A 19,426-nucleotide genomic window follows, 5' to 3' on the forward strand; every position below is an offset into this window, starting at 1 on the left:
CTATCTGTCTTATTTCCAGAGCATGGAGGAGTCACATTCAAAATCTAGCCATGCTTGCTGCCAGAAAACATAACAGTTATGAGAAATATCTGCCGTCAACACTTAATGCTTTTTCTTACAGCAGGATTATTCACACTCTATGGAGTTTTAGGAGATGCATAACTTCTCCAAGGAAATACTTTTCTACGGCTTCTCTATCCTTCCTTCAACTGTTATTGAAAAGTATGCGGGGAGGCCAGCCTTTCAGAACACAGCCATACAGCAGCTGGAGGAATGTCCAAAGCACCAGCATATTGGTTAAATCTGCATCTTTTGTCCACCTTTCATTGTGTTTTTCTAGTGTGTCCTTCAGAGCATCTCAGTGAAGAGGGACTTGATTTCTTTTCATTCTAATGTATTAACCTTCAAGGTCTCCAGGAATTAAATTCTAGGCCATCACAAAACTATACAAAGGATCTTTGTAGCCCAGACTCCATTGTCCAAAACATGCCATGTTCTCCTTCCCTGGGTGCTAAGAGGCAGCGATGCTGGATGGCAGCGGATGTTTGTGCTGCGGGAGGCACCACGAGATGTGGATCAAATTCTACCTGGGTGACCTTGGGTGGGCCGGTTCCTCTACTTTGCTGAACCAGTCAAAGGTGAGACGTCATACCCCTGCCTAACACGCCCAGAGCACTTACTATGTGCCAGGTACTGAGAAGTGCTTTACATCATGATACCAGTTTAAATCTTCTCAATAAGGTGTATGCCGTCGTTGCGACTACTACCCACATTTCTTAAGTCAGGAAACGGAAGCTCAGACATGCAGGAAAACGCTGATGCGCCTTTAGCAGGTGGGACAGCTGGAGTCCGGCATCTGACGCCAGAGTCTGCGTTCTTAACCTTCACTCTCCGTGATCTCTTCTTCCAGCCTAAACTTTCTTAAAAGATGTGCTTTTACGGCTGTTTTATCTGGATGCTGAGAGTGAGTTTTTAGATCATTATGCTGTAATCATTAATTGTACTTGTCAGAGACCCATTTGGGAGGCAAGCAAAGATTACTTGACACTGACTCTGTGCTATTTTGGAAAGGACATTGAACCAACCTGCTATGTGACCTTGGGCCAGTCACTCACCTAAGTGGGCCTCGTTTTCCTCAGCTGTGCTATGACATGGTTTAAATAAATGATTTCTTAGGGCCGCCTATGAGTCTATGAAAGTAATAAATAATGAAAAAAATCCCAATAGATTTCTAAGAATGAAAGTTATTAAGGCAATTAAAAAAAATGAGACGCTAACCTCAAAACTGTAACTCACTGGGCAAATTCCTTCTACGTACAAGGTTTGCTTCAGCCTTGAAAAGACAGTGGACATTAAGAGTGTGTTAAATTTTCTTTAGGACAGGAAAAATTAAATATAAGTGCTTCTCGTCAGTTTTAATATTGTTTCTCACCTATCACTTAAATAAGCTTTCTTATCAGTGTTTTACTTCTTCTTTAATCATTATAATAAAAGCCAAAGGCAACTAAGCAGAAATTCCAATTAACTATTTGCCATTTGTTCATTTATCAATTTTGCTGCATTCTCCTCTTAGGAGGCAGAGAGCAATCCCAAGGCAGTCAGCTGCCAGCAGGGACTCTTTCTGAAAGTGGCAGCAGGCAGCTCTGTCTACCACGTTTTCCTCTATCTCCATTTTTAGAAATGCATTATATTAACCATGCCCTTCGATAACAACTCCGAAAGAACTGCACAATTCTAAGCTGTCAATAAATATTTAATTCCTGTACATTTCCGAGTCTCTAGTGGCGAAGGCAGGAAAGCCAAGAGTGAACAAGGAGATGATACTGGGATCACGGCCCGTCCCTCTTCCTTGTGGGTCGGCCCTCTGCGTGTCTGAGGTACTAGCCCGTCGGAGCCACTAACCCCTGCCCAGGAAGAAATGAGTCCAGATCTTCTTTGACTTCTATCACTTTTTTAAAATTGAAATCGGTATTGAGGTCATTGCAGAATCACATGCGGTTGTAAAAAAATAATACAGACAGATCCCTTGTATGTTTTGCCCGGTTTTACCCAAAGGAAACATTTTGCAAAACTATTGCTATCATGTCCCAATCAGGATACTGAGATTGACAGTATTCAAAGATCTTATTCAGACTTTGTTCTCATTTGTGTGTGTGTGTGTGTATTTAATTTTACACAATTTTATCACCAATATAGATTTGTGTATGTACCACTGCAACAAAGACAACGAGTGATTCTAATACCACAAGAATCCCTTGCGTTGCCCTTTTATACCCTAAGCCATGGCCCCTCTTGCCTCCTCCCTCCCACCCCTGTCACTAACCACTGGCAACCACTGATTTGTCATTTCTAAAATTTTGTTGCTTCAGAAAAGTTGTGTAGGTGAAATCATTAGTTATGCAACCTCTTGGGACTGGCTTCCCCCACCTCAGCATAACTCCTTAGAGATACATCCACGGTGTTTTGTGCACCAATAGTTCGTTCCTTTTTGTCACTGAGTAGTATTCCACGGCATGCGGGGACCACCTGGGCTCTTTTCCATGGACCTATATTCTGAAATGGGTTAATATCCTTTTCTCGTGTGTCTTTCTGAGTAAGACCCATGTCCGAGGCAACCCGAGACATCCATCTGCCCGAGGACGGGGTGGGGTCAGGGATGGGGAAGGCAGCATTCGTTCTGGGCAGGGTCATTTCTGACATGTGCCCCAGGACATGCGCCCCTGGGAGGGCATGGCATGTGCCCCAAACAGAAGTCTTAATCTTTATCTCCCAATCCCCAAACGACTTCCCTCCCAGTGTCGCTCTCCGTAAATAGCACCATCACTTACCCAGCGATTCAGGCCAGAAACGTGGGGAACCATCTGTGATCGCTCTCTCACCCACTGCACCCAATCTATCACCAAATACTTCCGATGCTTCCTTCACTCTGTTCCCATTCCAGATACTTCTCACATGACTACCACTGCTATCACTTTGGCGCAAGACCACCTTCTCCACCTGGTCTCCACACTGGGACTTTCCCGGTCTCCGTTGTGTATCCTGCCCCTACCCGCTCGCCCCAAGATAGTTAATACGGCAGCTGAAACGACACTTGTAATGTCAGAGTCAGATCAAAAGCTTGTGCACCATCCCATCTCTCTTAGAACAAAGGGCAGACTCTCCACAGTGGCCTCCCACCTGCACCGTCTGGCTGCTGGCGAGGCCTCCGATCTGCCCCTTACCTCTCTGTCCGGCCATCACCGCCTGCCAGCCACACTGGCTTTCTTGCTGTGCCCTGAACAAGCTGAGCACGTCTCTGCGTCAGCTCCCAGGCTTCGCTTTGCCATCCAGTCTCCCTGCACATGTCCACTCACCGCCCTCCCTCTCTGCCTGTAGGCCTCAGCTTAAACGCACCTGCTCTGAGAGCACTTCCTGGCTATCTTCACACGCTCTACCCCAATCCTTCTTTATTTTTCTTCATAGCGTTTATTACTAACGTTATGTTTCACAATTAGTTTCTCATTCTTTGTCCGTGCCCACTAGGATGCATGCTTCATAAAGGCAGGGCCTTTTTCTGTTTCAGTCATGGTTCTATCCCTCTCCCCTGGTATATAGAAGCACTGAACACACTTAGGAGCGAATCAATGATTTCCCACAATTCCTTTCCTTGTCCCAAACCCACCAAGGACTGAGCAGGTCACAGAGTTTTCTTGTGGTACAGAGACAGTACCCCCGCTTCCAGCTAACGTGGGGGAGACGTGAGGCTGTTTCTTCGTTGTGGGAGAATTTGATGAAAGGGGACGCGGTAGATTGCATTCATGCCCCCCAGTTTTCCCTCTCCCTCTGTGCCCTTTGCCATGTCACTTTGCTGTCCCTCCCACTGAAGAAGCATCCATTTCTCTTCTCCGTGACTCTGAATTTGGCCATGTGACTTCCTTTGGACAATGGCATGTTAGCAGGCGTGATAAGACGAGCGGCCTTGGGCTCTGGGCCTCTGCCGTTGGCTTGAGATGACTATGCCTAGCTCAGGAGAAGGGTGACAGGTGTACCATGGAGCCATTTGACCCTTAACTCGTCCACAGATTAGTGAGAAAGAAACGATTACTGTTTTAAGCCACTGCGTTTTGGGATTGTTTCTTACATGGCACTATTTTTTTCCCCCTTTTTTTTTTCAGTAGCTGATACAGGAAGTAAAAGCAAAGCTTTTTTTTTTTTTTAAAGCGTGAGAGGACTACGCCAAAAAGAGACAGAGAGGGAGAGAGGAGCGCTAAGCTTTGATCCAGAGTGCAGAAGTGTGTTTGCTAAGGGTGAGGGAGAGGCCTGCGGCAGGGGGCTCCGGACAGATGTTGGAAGGACTGCTGTGTGTGTGTGTGTGCGTGTGTGTGTGGGTCCTGCACCAACACAGCCAGCCCAGCCTCGGTGGGAGGGAGAGGGGGATTGAGCAGACAGGATCTCTGGCCTCACGAGCCTCTCCTTCTTTGAGGAGTGGATCCTGAGATGAAGCCGATGGTTCTCCCGTGGGGCTGCCTTGCGGTGCCGGTATCTGCCGTAGGGAGGTGAAGGACACGGCAGAGACTAGGGGTCTGTCTTAAGTGAGAGCTGAGGGGACAGAAGAAAGCAAAGGGAGAGATGGCTGACGCTCCCGGGCGCACGGCCTGAGTCAGAGGGACTTTATGACTATCCGGCACAGATTCTACCACTCAAGGCCAGAAGAGCTCCCAGTGACAGGCAGACACAGGACCCTGGGCTGGTGGCCAGCAGAGGGCAGGTCATGCAAACTCAAGGAGCAGCATGAATCCAGGTGTCTCCCCGTGATGATGTCAAAAGAACACTAAAGCTGTGACTTCTCCCTGCCTGTCCCCTTCTGTAGTCTACACCCCTTGTCACCATCTTTTAGAAGGAGGCAGGGGTGGGGAAGGCCACTTGAGAGACTAAACACTTTATTCCAGAGGGACGGAGCACAGCCAGAAGACACTGTGGAAATGATCATGTCAGACTCAGCTGTCAACCACACTGGACAGTTTGTTTATTTGCCCTTGACGTCCAGAAGGAATATCAGACCATCATAGGTGAATAAGGACACTGCATTTTCTCTGCATATCCAAGTTGTTTTGTGCATGAAAACGTGCGACTCTGTTATAACCATAGCAACCTCCAATTTGGTCTCCCTGCAGCCTCTCGCTCACTCTGTTATGCATTTCCCCTCTGCAGATGGTGTTGTCTTTCTAAAGTCTCAATCTGATCAGGTTATTCTCCTGATTAAAAAAATGCTTCTAATATTTGCCAATGCTATATCTGATAAGGGGTGAATACCCCAAATTTATAAAGAACTCATACAACTCAAGACCAAAAAAACAAACAATCCAGTTAAAAAATGGGCAGAGGACGTGAACAGACATTTCTCCAAAGAGGACATACAGATGGCCAATAGGCGGGAAAAGATGCTCAATGCCACTGAGCATTAGAGAAATGCAAACTAAAACCACAACGAGATATCAACTCACACCTGTCATCAATAAATCAACAAACCACAAGTGTTAGTGTGGATGTGGAAAAAAGCTATCCCTCGTGCGCTGTTGGTGGGATTGCAAATTGGTGCAGCCACCATGGAACACAGTATGGAGGGTCTTCAAAAAATTCAAAATAGAACTACCTTATGACCCAGTAATTCCACTTCTGGGTATTTACCTGAAGAAATCCAAAACACTAATTCAAAAATATATAGACACCTCTATGTTCATTGCAGCACTATTTATAATAGTGAAGATATATAAACAACCCAAATGCCCATCAACAGATGATTGGATCAAGAAGAGGTGGTCATATATACAATGGAATGTGACTCGGCCATAAAAAGAATGAAACCTTACCATCTGCAACGACATGGATGGACCTAAAAGGTATTATGCTCAGTGAAATAAGTCAGACAGAGAAAGACAAATACCATATGATCTCACTTATATGTAGAATCTAGAGAACAAAACACACGAACAAACAAAACAGAAACAGACTTAGATACAGAGAGCAAACTCATAGGTACCAGAGGGGAGGGGGCTGAGGGCTGGGTGAAAAAGGGGAAGGGACTAAGAAGTACAAGTTGGCAGTTACAAAATAGTCATGGGGATGTAAAGCACAGCACAGGGAATAGTCAGTCATATTGTAATAACTGTGTATAGTGCCAGGTGGGGACTAGACCAGTCACAGGTTTACTGCGTAAATTATAGAAATGTCTAACCACTAAACTGTACACCTGAAACTAATACAAAGTAATATTGAATGTCAACTATAACTGAAAACAAAAGAAATAAATAATTAAAAAAATGCTTCTATGACACCCCTTCCCCCCCAGGAGAACATCAAAGCCTTAGCATGACTTGTAAGAGAACCCCAAATGCGGGAGGTGATCATACCATTTCTCACTCCACGTCGGGTCCCAATTTCAGTGAGAATGTGGGCACTGCTGACAATTCACTCTTGTCCCGGCAGGGGGAACCTGGCACTGCTCTGGGCAGGTTGGGACTTCTTACTACTTGCAAAGCCTACTGTGAGGGGTACCGTCCTCCCTGCTGCTGCATTATTCTCACTGGCTTCTTCTTACTCTGGTTTCAACCATTTGGAACGAAACTTGCTGTGGGTCCTCAGATTCTGCTCCCAGCACATGGTGCTTCCAGAGATGGTTGCAATACCCCCACCCCACATGCTCCTTTGGTGAGACTTTGCCACGAAGCCCTCATCAAGCAGAAGTCTGCTTCTCCTGCCCTGGAATACCGACTGCAGCCAGATTTGGGCCGATGGGCAGAGGGATGCGTGTAACTTCCGACCCCTCCAGTTCTCCTTTGGGGTTTGGAAGGCTCCTTCTTAGCCCCCGGCCACAATGCAGGGAGCAGCCCCTGCCGCCGTGCGTGCGGGGGGTGGGGGCGCGTTAGGGAGAACTGAGAGCCCCTGGCTGCCCGTCTCAGCTAGACTCCTGGGCAGCCACGTCGCTGAGGCCACTCTGGACCGTCCAGTCACCCTTACACCCCAGCCGACACCACAGGAAGCAGAAGAACCACCTCATCAGACCACAGACTTGTACAGACCACAGACTCGCTCAGCTGCTAGGGGTTGGGTGGACGGTACAGCAGCAGAGAACTGAAAAATCTCTCCTCCACGGCGCCCCGTTCCTTCAACTGAATATTGCCATCCTGAAAACAGAGGCTATCTAGTTACTAACGCGGAATTCATCGTGATGGGATGTCTTGACATTCTTCTAAATTTATGTCTACGACGCAGTCCTAACAGTATATGCTATCAAGAAACTCCGAATGTAACTCCCCCTTTAGTTCTCTCATGAAACAGGAGAACCTTCCTACTTTAGTACGCAGTTCTCCCTTTAAAAAAAAAAAAAAGAAAATCACTCCCATCACAAATCTTACTGTTTCAAGAGTTTTAGGCTTTCTCTAATCCAGTCTCAGTCAATCCAGCCTCAGAAAACTCCTCAAAGTACAGGACAAATGTCCATTTAGCCTCTGTTGAATACTCAGTAACTGCGTGTCCACTAACTCAAAATAGTGGCCGCTCATTTTCTTAATGTCTCTCACTATTAGGAGTTCTTTCGCACAGAGAACTGAGACCTTCCTCTTACCGGTCTCCTTTGTCCTGCTGGGTAAGTCTCCACAGGCCTAATCCTTTCTTCACGTAGCCGTCGTCAAAGATCGAAAATAGATTCTCTTTCCTTAAATCACGTCTTTCTCTGGATAAAATGTCCTCAGGTCTTTTGAGTTTTCCTCCATGGCTTCTTTGTCTAATCTAGTCTTTTCCTCCGATGATTAATGTCATATTAAACTGAGTTGCTGAAGACGTCCCAGCTGAGGTCTAACACTACTTCCTGCTCTGGACACGACTCTCTTATGAAGGCAGGCCAGTAAGTAACTGTATTTATTTCAAAGTCAATCACCACATAATGTTGGCTCCTATAAAACTCTCCATCAGTCTTTCTCATGATTTTAGGAGTCTTCCATTTGCTACTTATGTGATTTCTTTTTTGAAGGGGGGGACTAAGTGCAGGAGTTAAGTTTATCTTTATTATATTTCATCTCATTATTTTTATCTTGTCTTTCTAGCCTGTCAAGACACTTTTGAAGTGTTTTTCATCATCCAGCTTATTAAACCATGCTTCTCAGCTTTGTGTCATTTGCAAATGCAATACACATCCTATTTGTGTCTTTATACAAGGCATTGGTAGAAATGTCGAAAAACAGATACAAAAACAAAAACACTGCGAGTAAACAAAAGACCCTGCGTCAGGCTTTCAATTATGCTTCTTCTCCTTGTATTAAAGATTTCTTGAGAGACGATTAAATCTGTTGCTGAGAATTAAATACACAAAGCTGATGGCATCACTCAGCTAGAAAATGAAACGAAAAATGGACATAAGTAGGTCTGTTGACAGTTGTATTTTGTGAAGTCGTGTTTGCTGCTAGCGCCCCGACGTCTTGAAAAACTCAGAAATGTAACGACTCTTTCTAAAGTTCTGATGTTGGTGGAGAGTGATCACATTTTTATTTCCAGAATAAATTTCCCCCACTCCCTTTAGAAAGATCACGTTTGTCCTCGATAAGCTATGCTTTCTTCCACCCTTTTATGTGTCCTTTTTCCAGCAGTGCACATCAAAGAACTCATGTGAAGGCATATTATTTATTTAGATCCGTCTCCTTTTCCTCCCTTTATGAGATCAGTTTCTGATTAGCCGCTGACCTAGCTCAGCAACAACGTGGGGGCCTGATCTCCAGGGGTGTCCAAACCTCACGGGAGTACACGAGATGTCTGTTTGAAGTTCAGTCCATCTTTCCACACGAATATTTACACAGCTGGTGAATACATATTGCTTGTTTCTCACTGAAGTTACGTGTCGCTTTCAAAGGGAAACTTAAAAATACTCCTCCCCACGCCTGCTCCGACTAACGTCACCAACACGTAAGGCACGTGGCCTCAAGAGGCGGTCACAGCCTCCCAGGCACCCACGTGACTTCTTTGGTCCTTGCTGTGACTCCTTTCATTGCATTAACAAAGTTTATCTTCAGGGTATCAGGTGTCTTCCTGTGTCTTCATCATTCTGCCAGATGCAGGTTCTACGAGGGACGACTGCCCAACTCTTGCCATCACACATCACTTGTTTCCAATCCCAGCTCCACCAGCAACGACCAGCAGGGGGACTTTATGCCAGGAGTTTTCAACTGGTGGTGACTTTGGCCTCCTGGGGGAACATCTGGCCATGTCTGGAGACATTTTCGGTCGTCACATCTGGGGGTGCTACTTGCATTTAGAGGGTCGAGGACACAGGTTTGCTAAGCATCCTACAATGGACAGGACAGACCCCGCAGCAAAGAATTATCTGGCCCCAAAAGGCAACAGTGCTGCTGTGGGGAAACCTGTTTTCATGAGAGAACTGCCGCTCTTTCTGAACCTTAGTTCCATCTTCGACACAGTAAGGTAGCAGTGGTCTGCAGAGTATTATACACGCTTATGAATGCCTGGGCTCTACTCCATGGAACAGCCACTTCTGTCGCTAACCAGTGACATCATGTGCCTTTTGGCTGCAGCCCTGATGGCTCTTGACTCTCAGTGACAAGTTCTTTTGACCGTGGACTCTCACAGAGAGACCTAGCTTCACAGCTCTGCTCTACCTCCTACTAGTGGAGTAACTTTGGCAAATCAACCTTCCTCAGCCTCCGTTTCCTCATCTGGAAAGGGAGGATAACAATCACAGGTCTTCTGTCACTGGGCGGTTGTGACATTTAGTTGTCACACTGACACGTGTAAAATGGTTAACGCGATGCCTAAGACACAGTAGGTGGTCAGTGAGGTTTCGCCCTCATTCCTTTTCCGCTTCCCCACCGCCGTTTCACTGAGGACGTGGGCTTTTCCTCTGGGGCCTCATGGAAACTCTGCTTGCCTGCCGTCTTGCCTGGTGCTGGGCGCCTGGTTCTAAGGCCAGGAATACTTTTTGCTCTTGGCCTCTCTCTGGCCTAGGATACAGGGCTTATTCCTCACACGCTCAACCTCTGCTGCCAAAGCCTTCTTTTCCTGTGTTTCTCTTTTCATTGGTAAGTCAACCATCACAGTAATTAGCAACATAGAGGTCTGGGTTCAAGTGTTGGTCCCACCATTTATTAAACAGGTGGCCTTGGGCAATTTATTTAATCTATCTGTGTCTCAGTTTTGCCATCTGTAAAATGGAGGTAATAATCTTGAGTATCTCATGTAATGGTGATGAAGATGAAATGAGTGCATATATATCTAAAGTGCTTAAAATGGAGCTCGGCTTGCAGTAAGTCCTATGTAAGTGTATATTCTTGTTATTTTGATTATAGGTTGGGTCTCCTGTTCTCTCATTATCATTCCCACACCCGTCGTTTTAAATGAATGTTTTTTACGATTAATACCGTTCTGATCACCACTACCCACTGAACACAGAGTCACCTTCTCTTCGGCCAGCACGTTACCCACCATCCTACTATTTCCATTTTGGGTTCACAACATATGTTCTCATAGTTAAAAAAAAAAAAAAGGCTTTACATGAATCATTTACAAATACTTAATTATATCAATATTTTAATCTAGCTGATTAATCAATAGTAACGGATAGGGCAGTGGTGACTCTTAAAGCCACCATCACACACCGGACAGGATGTCTGTCACCATTTTCCAATTTGCCTTCTGAATTGCCAATAATATCAGGTAAGATATTCTCAAGAGTGAGGGGAAGAGAGAATCACGCTGACATGCTTCGCATAAGAAACAGTTAAATTACATGTTGTTAGTGGGGGGCGGTCTTTCATAACCAATGAGCAGATGTTACGTGAAGGAACCGGGAGCTGACACTTGCCTTCACGTGTGTTTCAGTTGATGTCACACACCACATAATGCAGGTCCCATCGCCATCATTGACTTAGGAGCCTCGACCACCAATCACAATGTGTTTCAAAGGTGAATTAGCAGCTTTAAAATCTATGACATGAGCCATTTGCCCCAAATTCTTACCGATAACTTTTCCTAGAAAGAGCGACTTGGGAGAGTTGAACAGGGTGTCAGATGAACTTGGCAGATGGTAACTCACAGAAGGATAATGGTCCAGCTGCAGGAAGAAAACAAGAGTCACTTGTAGAAGAATGTCACTATCTATCCTGCACTGGAATCGCATCTTCCTGGGGGGATGATGACATTACCCTTTGAAATTGGTTTCGGGATATCTTATTTCCTCAGTGTGGACTCTGAAATACCAGCCTGAGGAGACAGGAAGCCCATCTCCTCCTTTGCTGCAGTTAATTGAAAACAATTTGAACTTGGTAAGTGAAGACCCTTTATGAATTGTTCTCCACTGTATGCACATTTTCTGTGGATCATGTACTTGCTGGATTTAAGATCCTTGCTCATTTTAATAGAATGAAGTCTGCTTGATTCAATCTCCAGGATTGACCTCTGAGATAGAAAATGCTACATCTTTAGGATCCTCTTGTTGCCCTGTTTTGGTGCTATCAGCTTATAGACCAACATTGATCTTCAGTGTGTATATATATATATATATATATATATATATATATATACACACACACACACACACACACACACACACACATACATATATATTCAAATATGAATATGAACATATATTTTACATATGAATATAGGTATATGAGTATATATATTCAAATGCTGAGATTCAAGTTGGGTAAATATACGTACCGTGTTTCCCAGAAAATAAGACCTAGCTGGACCATCAGCTCTATTGTGTCTTTTGGAGCAAAAATTAATATAAGACCTGATCTTATTTGGGTATAATACTGGGTATAATATAAGACTGGGCAATATAATATAATATGATATATATTATAAAATAATACCAACTCTTATAATAATATAAGACCGGGTTTTATATTAATTTTTGCTCCAAAAGACGCATTAGAGCTGATGGTCTGGCTATGTCTTATTTTTGGGGAAACACGGTAGTTTTCTTTCTTATCAAAATGAGGGTAAGTTCTTCCTGCCACAGTGCTGGGACATAAGAGCCCAGAGGAGACAAAGACACATTCCCACCAGCAGGGCTGTTTTTTCAGAGGGGAGATGAGCTGGCAGCAGAGGGAGGGGAAAACGAAGCAGATGGAAATAGCTTATATTAATGGCTATGGGAGCAATGCACATTTGTGATTACATTCCCCACGGACAAAGTGTCAACGATGGTGTCCCAGAATCACAGGACTTCTCTGGTAATTTTTGTCCCTACGTAGTTTTTCCTGCCTTAGCTGACTTTCAGAACCCATAATGTATAGTAGTGTTTCCCCAGCTGTGAGCTCCTAGAGCTTTCTGTACTTCCTTGTATCCACCTGCGAAAATCCTCCTTCGTAACCTTTCGTTTTTCTGAAGTGAGTTTAATGCCTGCTAAGGTAAGCATAAGGAAAGGTGTGGATCAGAAGAAAGCACTGTGTCCAGCTGTCCAGGATGGGTATTCCTGTGGGAACTGCGTACAAGCCGTACAGACTCCAGAAACTGGAACCACTCCTGGGTCCTGGCCAGTAACCAGTAACGGCCAAGATGGGCAGAGCTGCAGGAGGCCAGCCTGTTCTGGGGACCAGAGGGTGACAGGAAAGAGCACGAGGGAGGGAGCTAATCGCACTCTCCACGTTGAGAAGGAGCAGCTCTGAGGAATGATCGGCAATTATTCATGAGTACCTACACCTGAATCTTGAAATTGTTTACTAGAAACCTAGAGGTCATTGAAAAGTCAAGGTGAAGAGTCACATCTCAGGAATTTGGGGAGTTCTCATGTGCATGGGTATCCGGTAATACTGTTTAACAAAAGTCCAAAAACACTATTAAAGCAAACACTGGCATGTTCGACCACACATTTGAAAAGTTTTTTTTTTTTTTTTTTCTAAAATAATTTAAAGTGCTCATTAATAAACACTTATTCTAGCCAGAGGATCTCAAATATTTGAAAGGCTGCTTGGTTTCTGCGGCTAAATAGTTGCTCTGGTTCCATCTAGTGGCACAGACGGGTAACTGCTGCTGTCCCTCCTGTTTCTGCTCCGTCAAAAAAGCTAACTGCAAAATGCCAATGTAACTAATAGGCAATTCTACGATGCTTCACAGTGATGATACCCCCTAAGTACTTCTTACAATTTAATCTATCTTGTTAGAGAACTTAAAAGAGACACAAACAATATATGTTCATTATAGAAAAGTAATAGTACAGATTTGCAGAAAAAATACCATCTGGTTATAATTAATGTTAATTTTGTAGGTAGTCTTTCAGTTTTTTACAAAAAATTGGATGGAACCCAACAACACATTGTTTTGCATTTACTTTTCATTACTTAATGATGCATTATGAAACTTCTTCTGTGCTATTGCATGTACAACTAAATCATCATTTGCACGAAGGACCAGTATTGCATGGTATGTATAATCCACAATGTTTAAAAAGTACCAAATTTCTATGTTTAGACTTTCCGATTTCTTGTGCCTTTGGGCCCAGGACAGGGCTGAGCACATAGTAGGTCCTCATTAAAAATGTGTTGTCATTTGTTAGTGCAACTCTTCAAGCAGTGGGCACAGATGTGAAATCGGTTCTTAGACGTGGTCTGACCTGCACCGTGGAAATACCTTCCTTTTCCTGAACTGTTTCTCTGGCTCCAGACCAGAGATACTTTGCTTTTTTGGAGGTCATTTTATGTTATTTGCACTGAGCTCACAGTGCAATTAAATTCCTAGCTTGTCTCTATAGGTTACTTCCAGCTGTTCCCCTTCAGATACATCCGCTCGTATAGACATATATCTCTGAGGTGGTGGAACTGGCTACCCCAGCTACGTGCACAGACAGAATGGTAAGCTGCCAAGTGACAGTCCCCTGACCTGGCACAACATTCTCAACTAGGGAAGGGAGAGGATCAGAAGCATTTTAAATATTTACATTTCAAAGAGAAAATGCATTAAATCGGATGAGGCAAGGAAAGCTCAACCTGAAAAGCCTAAGAACATGCATGTCACATTATATCGTCTCACTGTGTTGCCAGATGGCTGTCCCTTTTTAGATGAACCCTGCTGCATTTGTCATGGTTAAGCGTAATCACTTCAAGGTAATCTCTCTGGGGTCCACGTGAGCTATTTTGCTGCACACTTAGTGGGTGGTCATCCCACTGGCAGCTCCGGGGTACTAAGGACCTGTGTAACAGAGGCCCCTTAAAATGAAAGACTGCAACTCCGTGTGCCTTGCGACAGGCGTGAGGGGACCCGACTGTGTTCAACACTCACCAGTAAGTCATTAAAAGCACCACCGATTTGGGCTGGAGCTCGGGCCCTACACACGGAATTTAGAGCATTAATGTCCCTTCACATACTGCTTTGCGATTTTGGTTCATTTCCATTTTTAAGCCACAATTGGCCTTGTCAGAGTTTGAAAGGCTTTCATCAGCCAGTGTATGTTTGGGGGTGAAGTGGAGAAGGTGGGGAAGGAACAGAGAAGAAAGACCTAAGCAGCATGGATTACTTCTTGCCACTGTCCCCAAGAAGTGACACAAAAACCTGCTACGAGGGCTTGTTTCTGGGGCGCTAGCCAGGGGCCTCTGATTTCCTGTTTCCTGCCTTATTTCCGAATCCCCTATTTTGGGTAATACTTGGAGGAGGTGGCTCAGAGATATTGGATTTAGAACAGACCGTCTTGATGAATGGTTTTACTCCAAGTCAAAAAGCTCAAGGGTAAACACAGGCAGAGACCAAAGTGAACAGCTGTTAGAGATGAGAAACAGGCTAGCTCATCGCATCCGTGACCCATCTCTCCCTGTCCCTTCCAACCTGGAACTACTGGACTTTACAGGAGACTAGCTTCCTCTCCCACCTTGCTCTCCATCCCATCTGTGCCTCAGGCCATTCACAGCTGACAACTGGAAAGGCGGGACTCCACCCCAGCATGGAGGGAAATTCATCTGAATGTTTTCTGCCTCTTTGCTGACTCCAAGTCACTTTGTTTTCCTTAATGGATAGGACACAGAAAAACTTAGATGACAGTGGGAGACAAAAAAGTAGAGATAAGTCCTGGAAGTTCCTCAATAAAGTCCTGTTCCCCTTTTCCAATAAAATCTTAAAAAACAAACAAACAGTAGTGTTAATTGTGTGTCTGCCACACACCCTATCCCTTCCCTTCCTCTGGCTGGCTAGTGACTCTGTGAGGACAACGGCCACGGCCCAAACACCCCTCCTTCTCCAGAGCTAGCCCAGGGCCTGATGCTACCACACCCACCTGTGAAACACAGAGGGAATACACCCTGATGTCCGAGCCCAGGGGACAGACCTCAGCTCTGGACTTTTGGCTGTTCCTTTTCCGCAGCATCATCTAGTAAATGTCCCGCTCCATTTACAACCCACGTGAAACGGGCCTGTACCATCTTAGGTGCTCACTTAGCAATTATTAAATGAGTCATCACTGCGTGCGTGTGTGTGTGTGTGTGTGTGTGTGTGAGTGTGTGTGTTTAAGATAGGGAAACCCTAGCTTTTGCTTCCCATTGATGGACGCCCTCGTATAATTTCATGGCCACGTGTTGTGGGTGTAAGCCGGACCCCATACTAGAGAATGCATCGAAGGAGACTGACTCATGGCTCATCTGGGATGCTGAACCTTTATGCTCTGGGACCCTACCCACTAACCCAGGAGGCTTGAGCTCAACATAACCCACTCCGGGACCAGGACGCCAGGTTCCTCCCAGCCTGCACTGCCTGAGCATAGCACTGCCCTTCCAACTTCAAGAGCGAACAAGTCTGCAGACTATCAGCTGTCATCTGGGAGGTCATGCTCTTTTCCACCTTGATTTGCTCATAAACCCTGTTGACTGACAGAGGTATTTTGGGAAAGGAAAGAAGCCAAGAAACACCCTACCCTGTAACAGAACTTGTGGCATAAATGAGAAATGGTCACGCTTTCATAATTGGGCAGCGAGGAAGACCTCTCACGGACATGTAACGGGTGCCTGAGTGTGTTCCATGGTGTCCGCCTCCTTTGGAATATTTCAGCTACAGGCAGACAGACAAGCCAAGGAGCCTTTGCCTCTGCAGGAGACGGTAAATGGCCTTGAAGTGGTCAGAGGGGAAGGTGGCATCTGCCTAGAACGAGGATGGGGGGCAGCGAGGGGCTCTCCCCTCCCTTTCTGCTCTGACCTGACCCAGCCTCTCAGCCCTTTGCCTGGTGGTCTCTTCTGCTCTCCTTTCACCAAACACGACGCATGCATCCATTCTTCCTCTGGAAATCATCATGTAACCCACTCACTTTACTACCAGCCCCCAGATAAGCAGAGTTCTCTCACTTCTAGTTCTAAGACCCACACATTATGACAAGAGCTGTCCCTGCCATATGCATGTACACACCAGCAAATCTGGCTTCCTGCATTCAGCCCTGAGGAGATGTTTATATAAAGGTCAGTTTCGGGCAGGACTGTTCAAGCCAGGAGAGGCCTTGGAAATAGCTAGTTTATCACTCCCCCGTCCCCCTACAAATGTAGAAGAGGAAGTGGGGTCCCAGTTAGAGTTAGTGACTTTCCCAAGTTCACAGCCTAGAAGTGGTAGCGTCGGCCTTGAACTAACATTAAACTCATAAGGAATGTTCTTTTTGGGAACTGCTTAAAGCTTGAGAAATAAAGGATTTAAGAGAGAGATCTTTCTTTGCTGTACTATTTGTTTTTCAGAGATGTCAGGAGGTTTCGTTTATGGCTTGATAAGCAATTTAAAAATGAGAGGTATTATAAGTACTTCTTACTATTGTCACCGTGCCATCATTAATATGGTAATGTAATCAGTACAATTTATCTGCCTCTTAAGGTTGAGTGCAATTGAAATCCTGCAGCATTGATGCAGTAAAAAGAATAAACGAGCCCATTAGGTGATTTATGCTTTAGTATATCAAAATTTTCTCAACATGGTAAGAAAAAATATTAGCTTTCAAATGTTGATCTGCTTTCCCTAGTCTAATACTCCACCTACTGGAAAAACACTGAATACTATTTAAAGCATAGTGTTTTAAAAAAAGTGTTTTTAGAAAAACAACCTCATTTTCTGTTTAATAAATAAATCTGTTAAATAAATCTGTATAAGTTTTATAAATATCAATGAATAAGAGGCGGAAATTTTTATCTCACAGTGGAAACAGCATTAATTTCAAAGACTTTTAGAGCAGGAATGGGCCAGGCACTGTATAATTTTTTCAAAGAATCTGGTCAGAACACACTTAGCACTTTCAGGTTTGTGTTTTGACTTGTACGTGGAATCTGGAAGGTGATTACGAAGCACATTAAAAATCAACATCTGAACCAGTTCTAGTAATTATACCTCTAATTTCCCTCTTAGAGATCTAGTATGAGAATAACTCATAGTTTTTATACATTTTCATAACCATCATTTTAATAACCATCAAATTTAATCATTACATATAGTGGGTAGTTGAGATAATTAACATAATTAGCATCAATTCAATCATTTCATGTGGCATATTTTCCTGTAGGGCGCACGGCAAACCACCCTGTGATAAACTGTAAAATGGCTTTCCAGGACGAAGAGAAAACAAATAAGTGGGTGAAAACAGGGAGGAAGAAAACAAAGAAAATGAGTTTAAAAAAAAAAAATTAGAAACGGTCACTTTTGAAACTAGGTATTAAATATAATGTTGCTAAAATTATATAATGTGATGGCAACATTTTTTGAAATGAAAAGAATATGAGTTAAGAACAGTTATGAGAAACAATGTAGACAGGACCAAGACGATTGAGGCCTTTTCTATTTTAGTTTTTGTTAGCCTCGGTCATCTGGATTTGTCAAGCACGTGTTTTTAAATGTGGCTCCTGTGAATTCCTGGGTGAGTGGCACGGGAGAAGTTCTAATAAAGCCATCGATAAAAATGATGTATTAGGAAACGTCTGTCTAACCAATGTACAAATAGGGAAACTTGTAGTTTGGTGTGTGAGATGTTCTTGAAGCCATGTTGCTTATCTGCTGAGGTTCGTTGCACTGGTCAGTGTGGGATTGGGTGGCTATTCTGACCGTCAAGTTCGCAACATGGGGCCATTACTGTGACTGGTCCAGAGACAAGGACTTTATCTAAAGATGAACCCCTCACAGAAATACACAATTAGTCGCACGTTCAGACGTGAGCAAGGTGGCTGCATCAGCAAGAGGCATGTGCCACGTGCACTGCTGAGAGGGTTCTACCCGTCCAGCAAGTGTCCATCCCACAGACCACACGGGCATGAGTGACGGTCATCATATGAGCGACGGTGAGGAGGCTTGGAGCCAAAGTCACGCTGACCCTATCTCTTAGGCAGTCGTCTTTCAGTCCGTGACCTGCCTCCTAATACCTCCTAATGCCACACAAAGTCTGTCACGTGATTTTGCTGCCCAGCCTCCCTGTGAACCGGGCCTAGAGCAAAGCTGAACATGTGTCTACGGAGATGTTCCCAGCGGGGTTCAAGGCGCTTTGACTCTTGTTTTGGAAATATAAGACTTATAACATAAGCAGGGGATAATATTATAAAACCACATATGAAAACTGACTATAAAGTATTACCCCCAAATTCTAAAACGTGTGATACTGAGAGAAGAACTGACATCATGGTTTAAGTACCTAGGTTGGCAGAGTGGAGGCATTTTGAGGCGGAACACGTACATATACCAATTCTCTCTAGGGGAGCTGAGGTGACCAGTGGGGAGACCTGGAGGTGGGCCAGAAGCCAAGGAGAAGGAATCTGAGAGAAAACGGAAGTCCAGCACCACATGGGCTAAAGGCTGTGAGAAACCTCCACAGAGGGACGGATACAACAGCCATCGAGGACACGTACCTAAGATGTGACAGTCAGCGGTTCCTTGTTCAAGAGTTCACTATGCCGCGTGTGCTTCCCCAGGTCCCTGAGCTGTTCCATAAAGGCTGCTTACTATTCAGTGAATGCTCTGAGTGGTGTGTGCGTTTGTACTCCAAAGAAGGTGGCAAGTGTCACTTTGGGTGGCTATGTTGTGGATCAGAGAATACCCATGGAAGAAAGAGCCTAGAAACAGAGAGGACCCCTGGAAGTCCTTTGGGGGTGGGTGTTTGGGTGTCTATCAGGAAGGGAAGGTTGGCGGCAACCGTGGGCCAAGGTGGTCTGTGTGAGGGCTGGGCGTGAGTCCAACCTCTTGGCCAGGGAAGGAATCAATCATACCTACGTAATGAAGCCAGAAAACCCCCTGGGCACGGAAGTTCAGGTCTGCTCTAGTCGTGTAATGTCACACGTCAACAAGCAGGAAGGGGGATGTGTCCTGAAGACAAGGAAGCTTTGCCTTTGAGACTCAAATCTTGCCCTTTGTGACTCTCCCTTTGGCAGGTCCTGAATTGCACCCTTGATAATAAAACTGCAATTGTACGTCTAGTGCTTTTCTGAGTTTTGTGAATCATTCTACC

The 19,426-nt window shown here is 44.7% G+C and overlaps 1 protein-coding gene across 1 annotated transcript in view; it reads right to left on the reverse strand.

The window, feature by feature from the left end:
* The window catches only part of CNTNAP2 (contactin associated protein 2), a 1,494,727-nt gene that overhangs the window by 75,590 nt on the left and 1,399,711 nt on the right, over window positions 1-19,426 (reverse strand). Inside the window, exon 21 of the mRNA XM_088799852.1 lies at window positions 11,002-11,095. Coding sequence (XP_088655978.1) covers window positions 11,002-11,095 — 94 coding nt within the window. The remainder of the gene's footprint in view (window positions 1-11,001; window positions 11,096-19,426) is intronic.

The sequence above is a fragment of the Rhinolophus sinicus genome, chromosome 8, assembly GCF_057876585.1.
Source record: "Rhinolophus sinicus isolate RSI-liver-muscle chromosome 8, RSI-T2T, whole genome shotgun sequence".
Classification (NCBI taxonomy): Eukaryota; Metazoa; Chordata; class Mammalia; order Chiroptera; family Rhinolophidae; genus Rhinolophus; species Rhinolophus sinicus.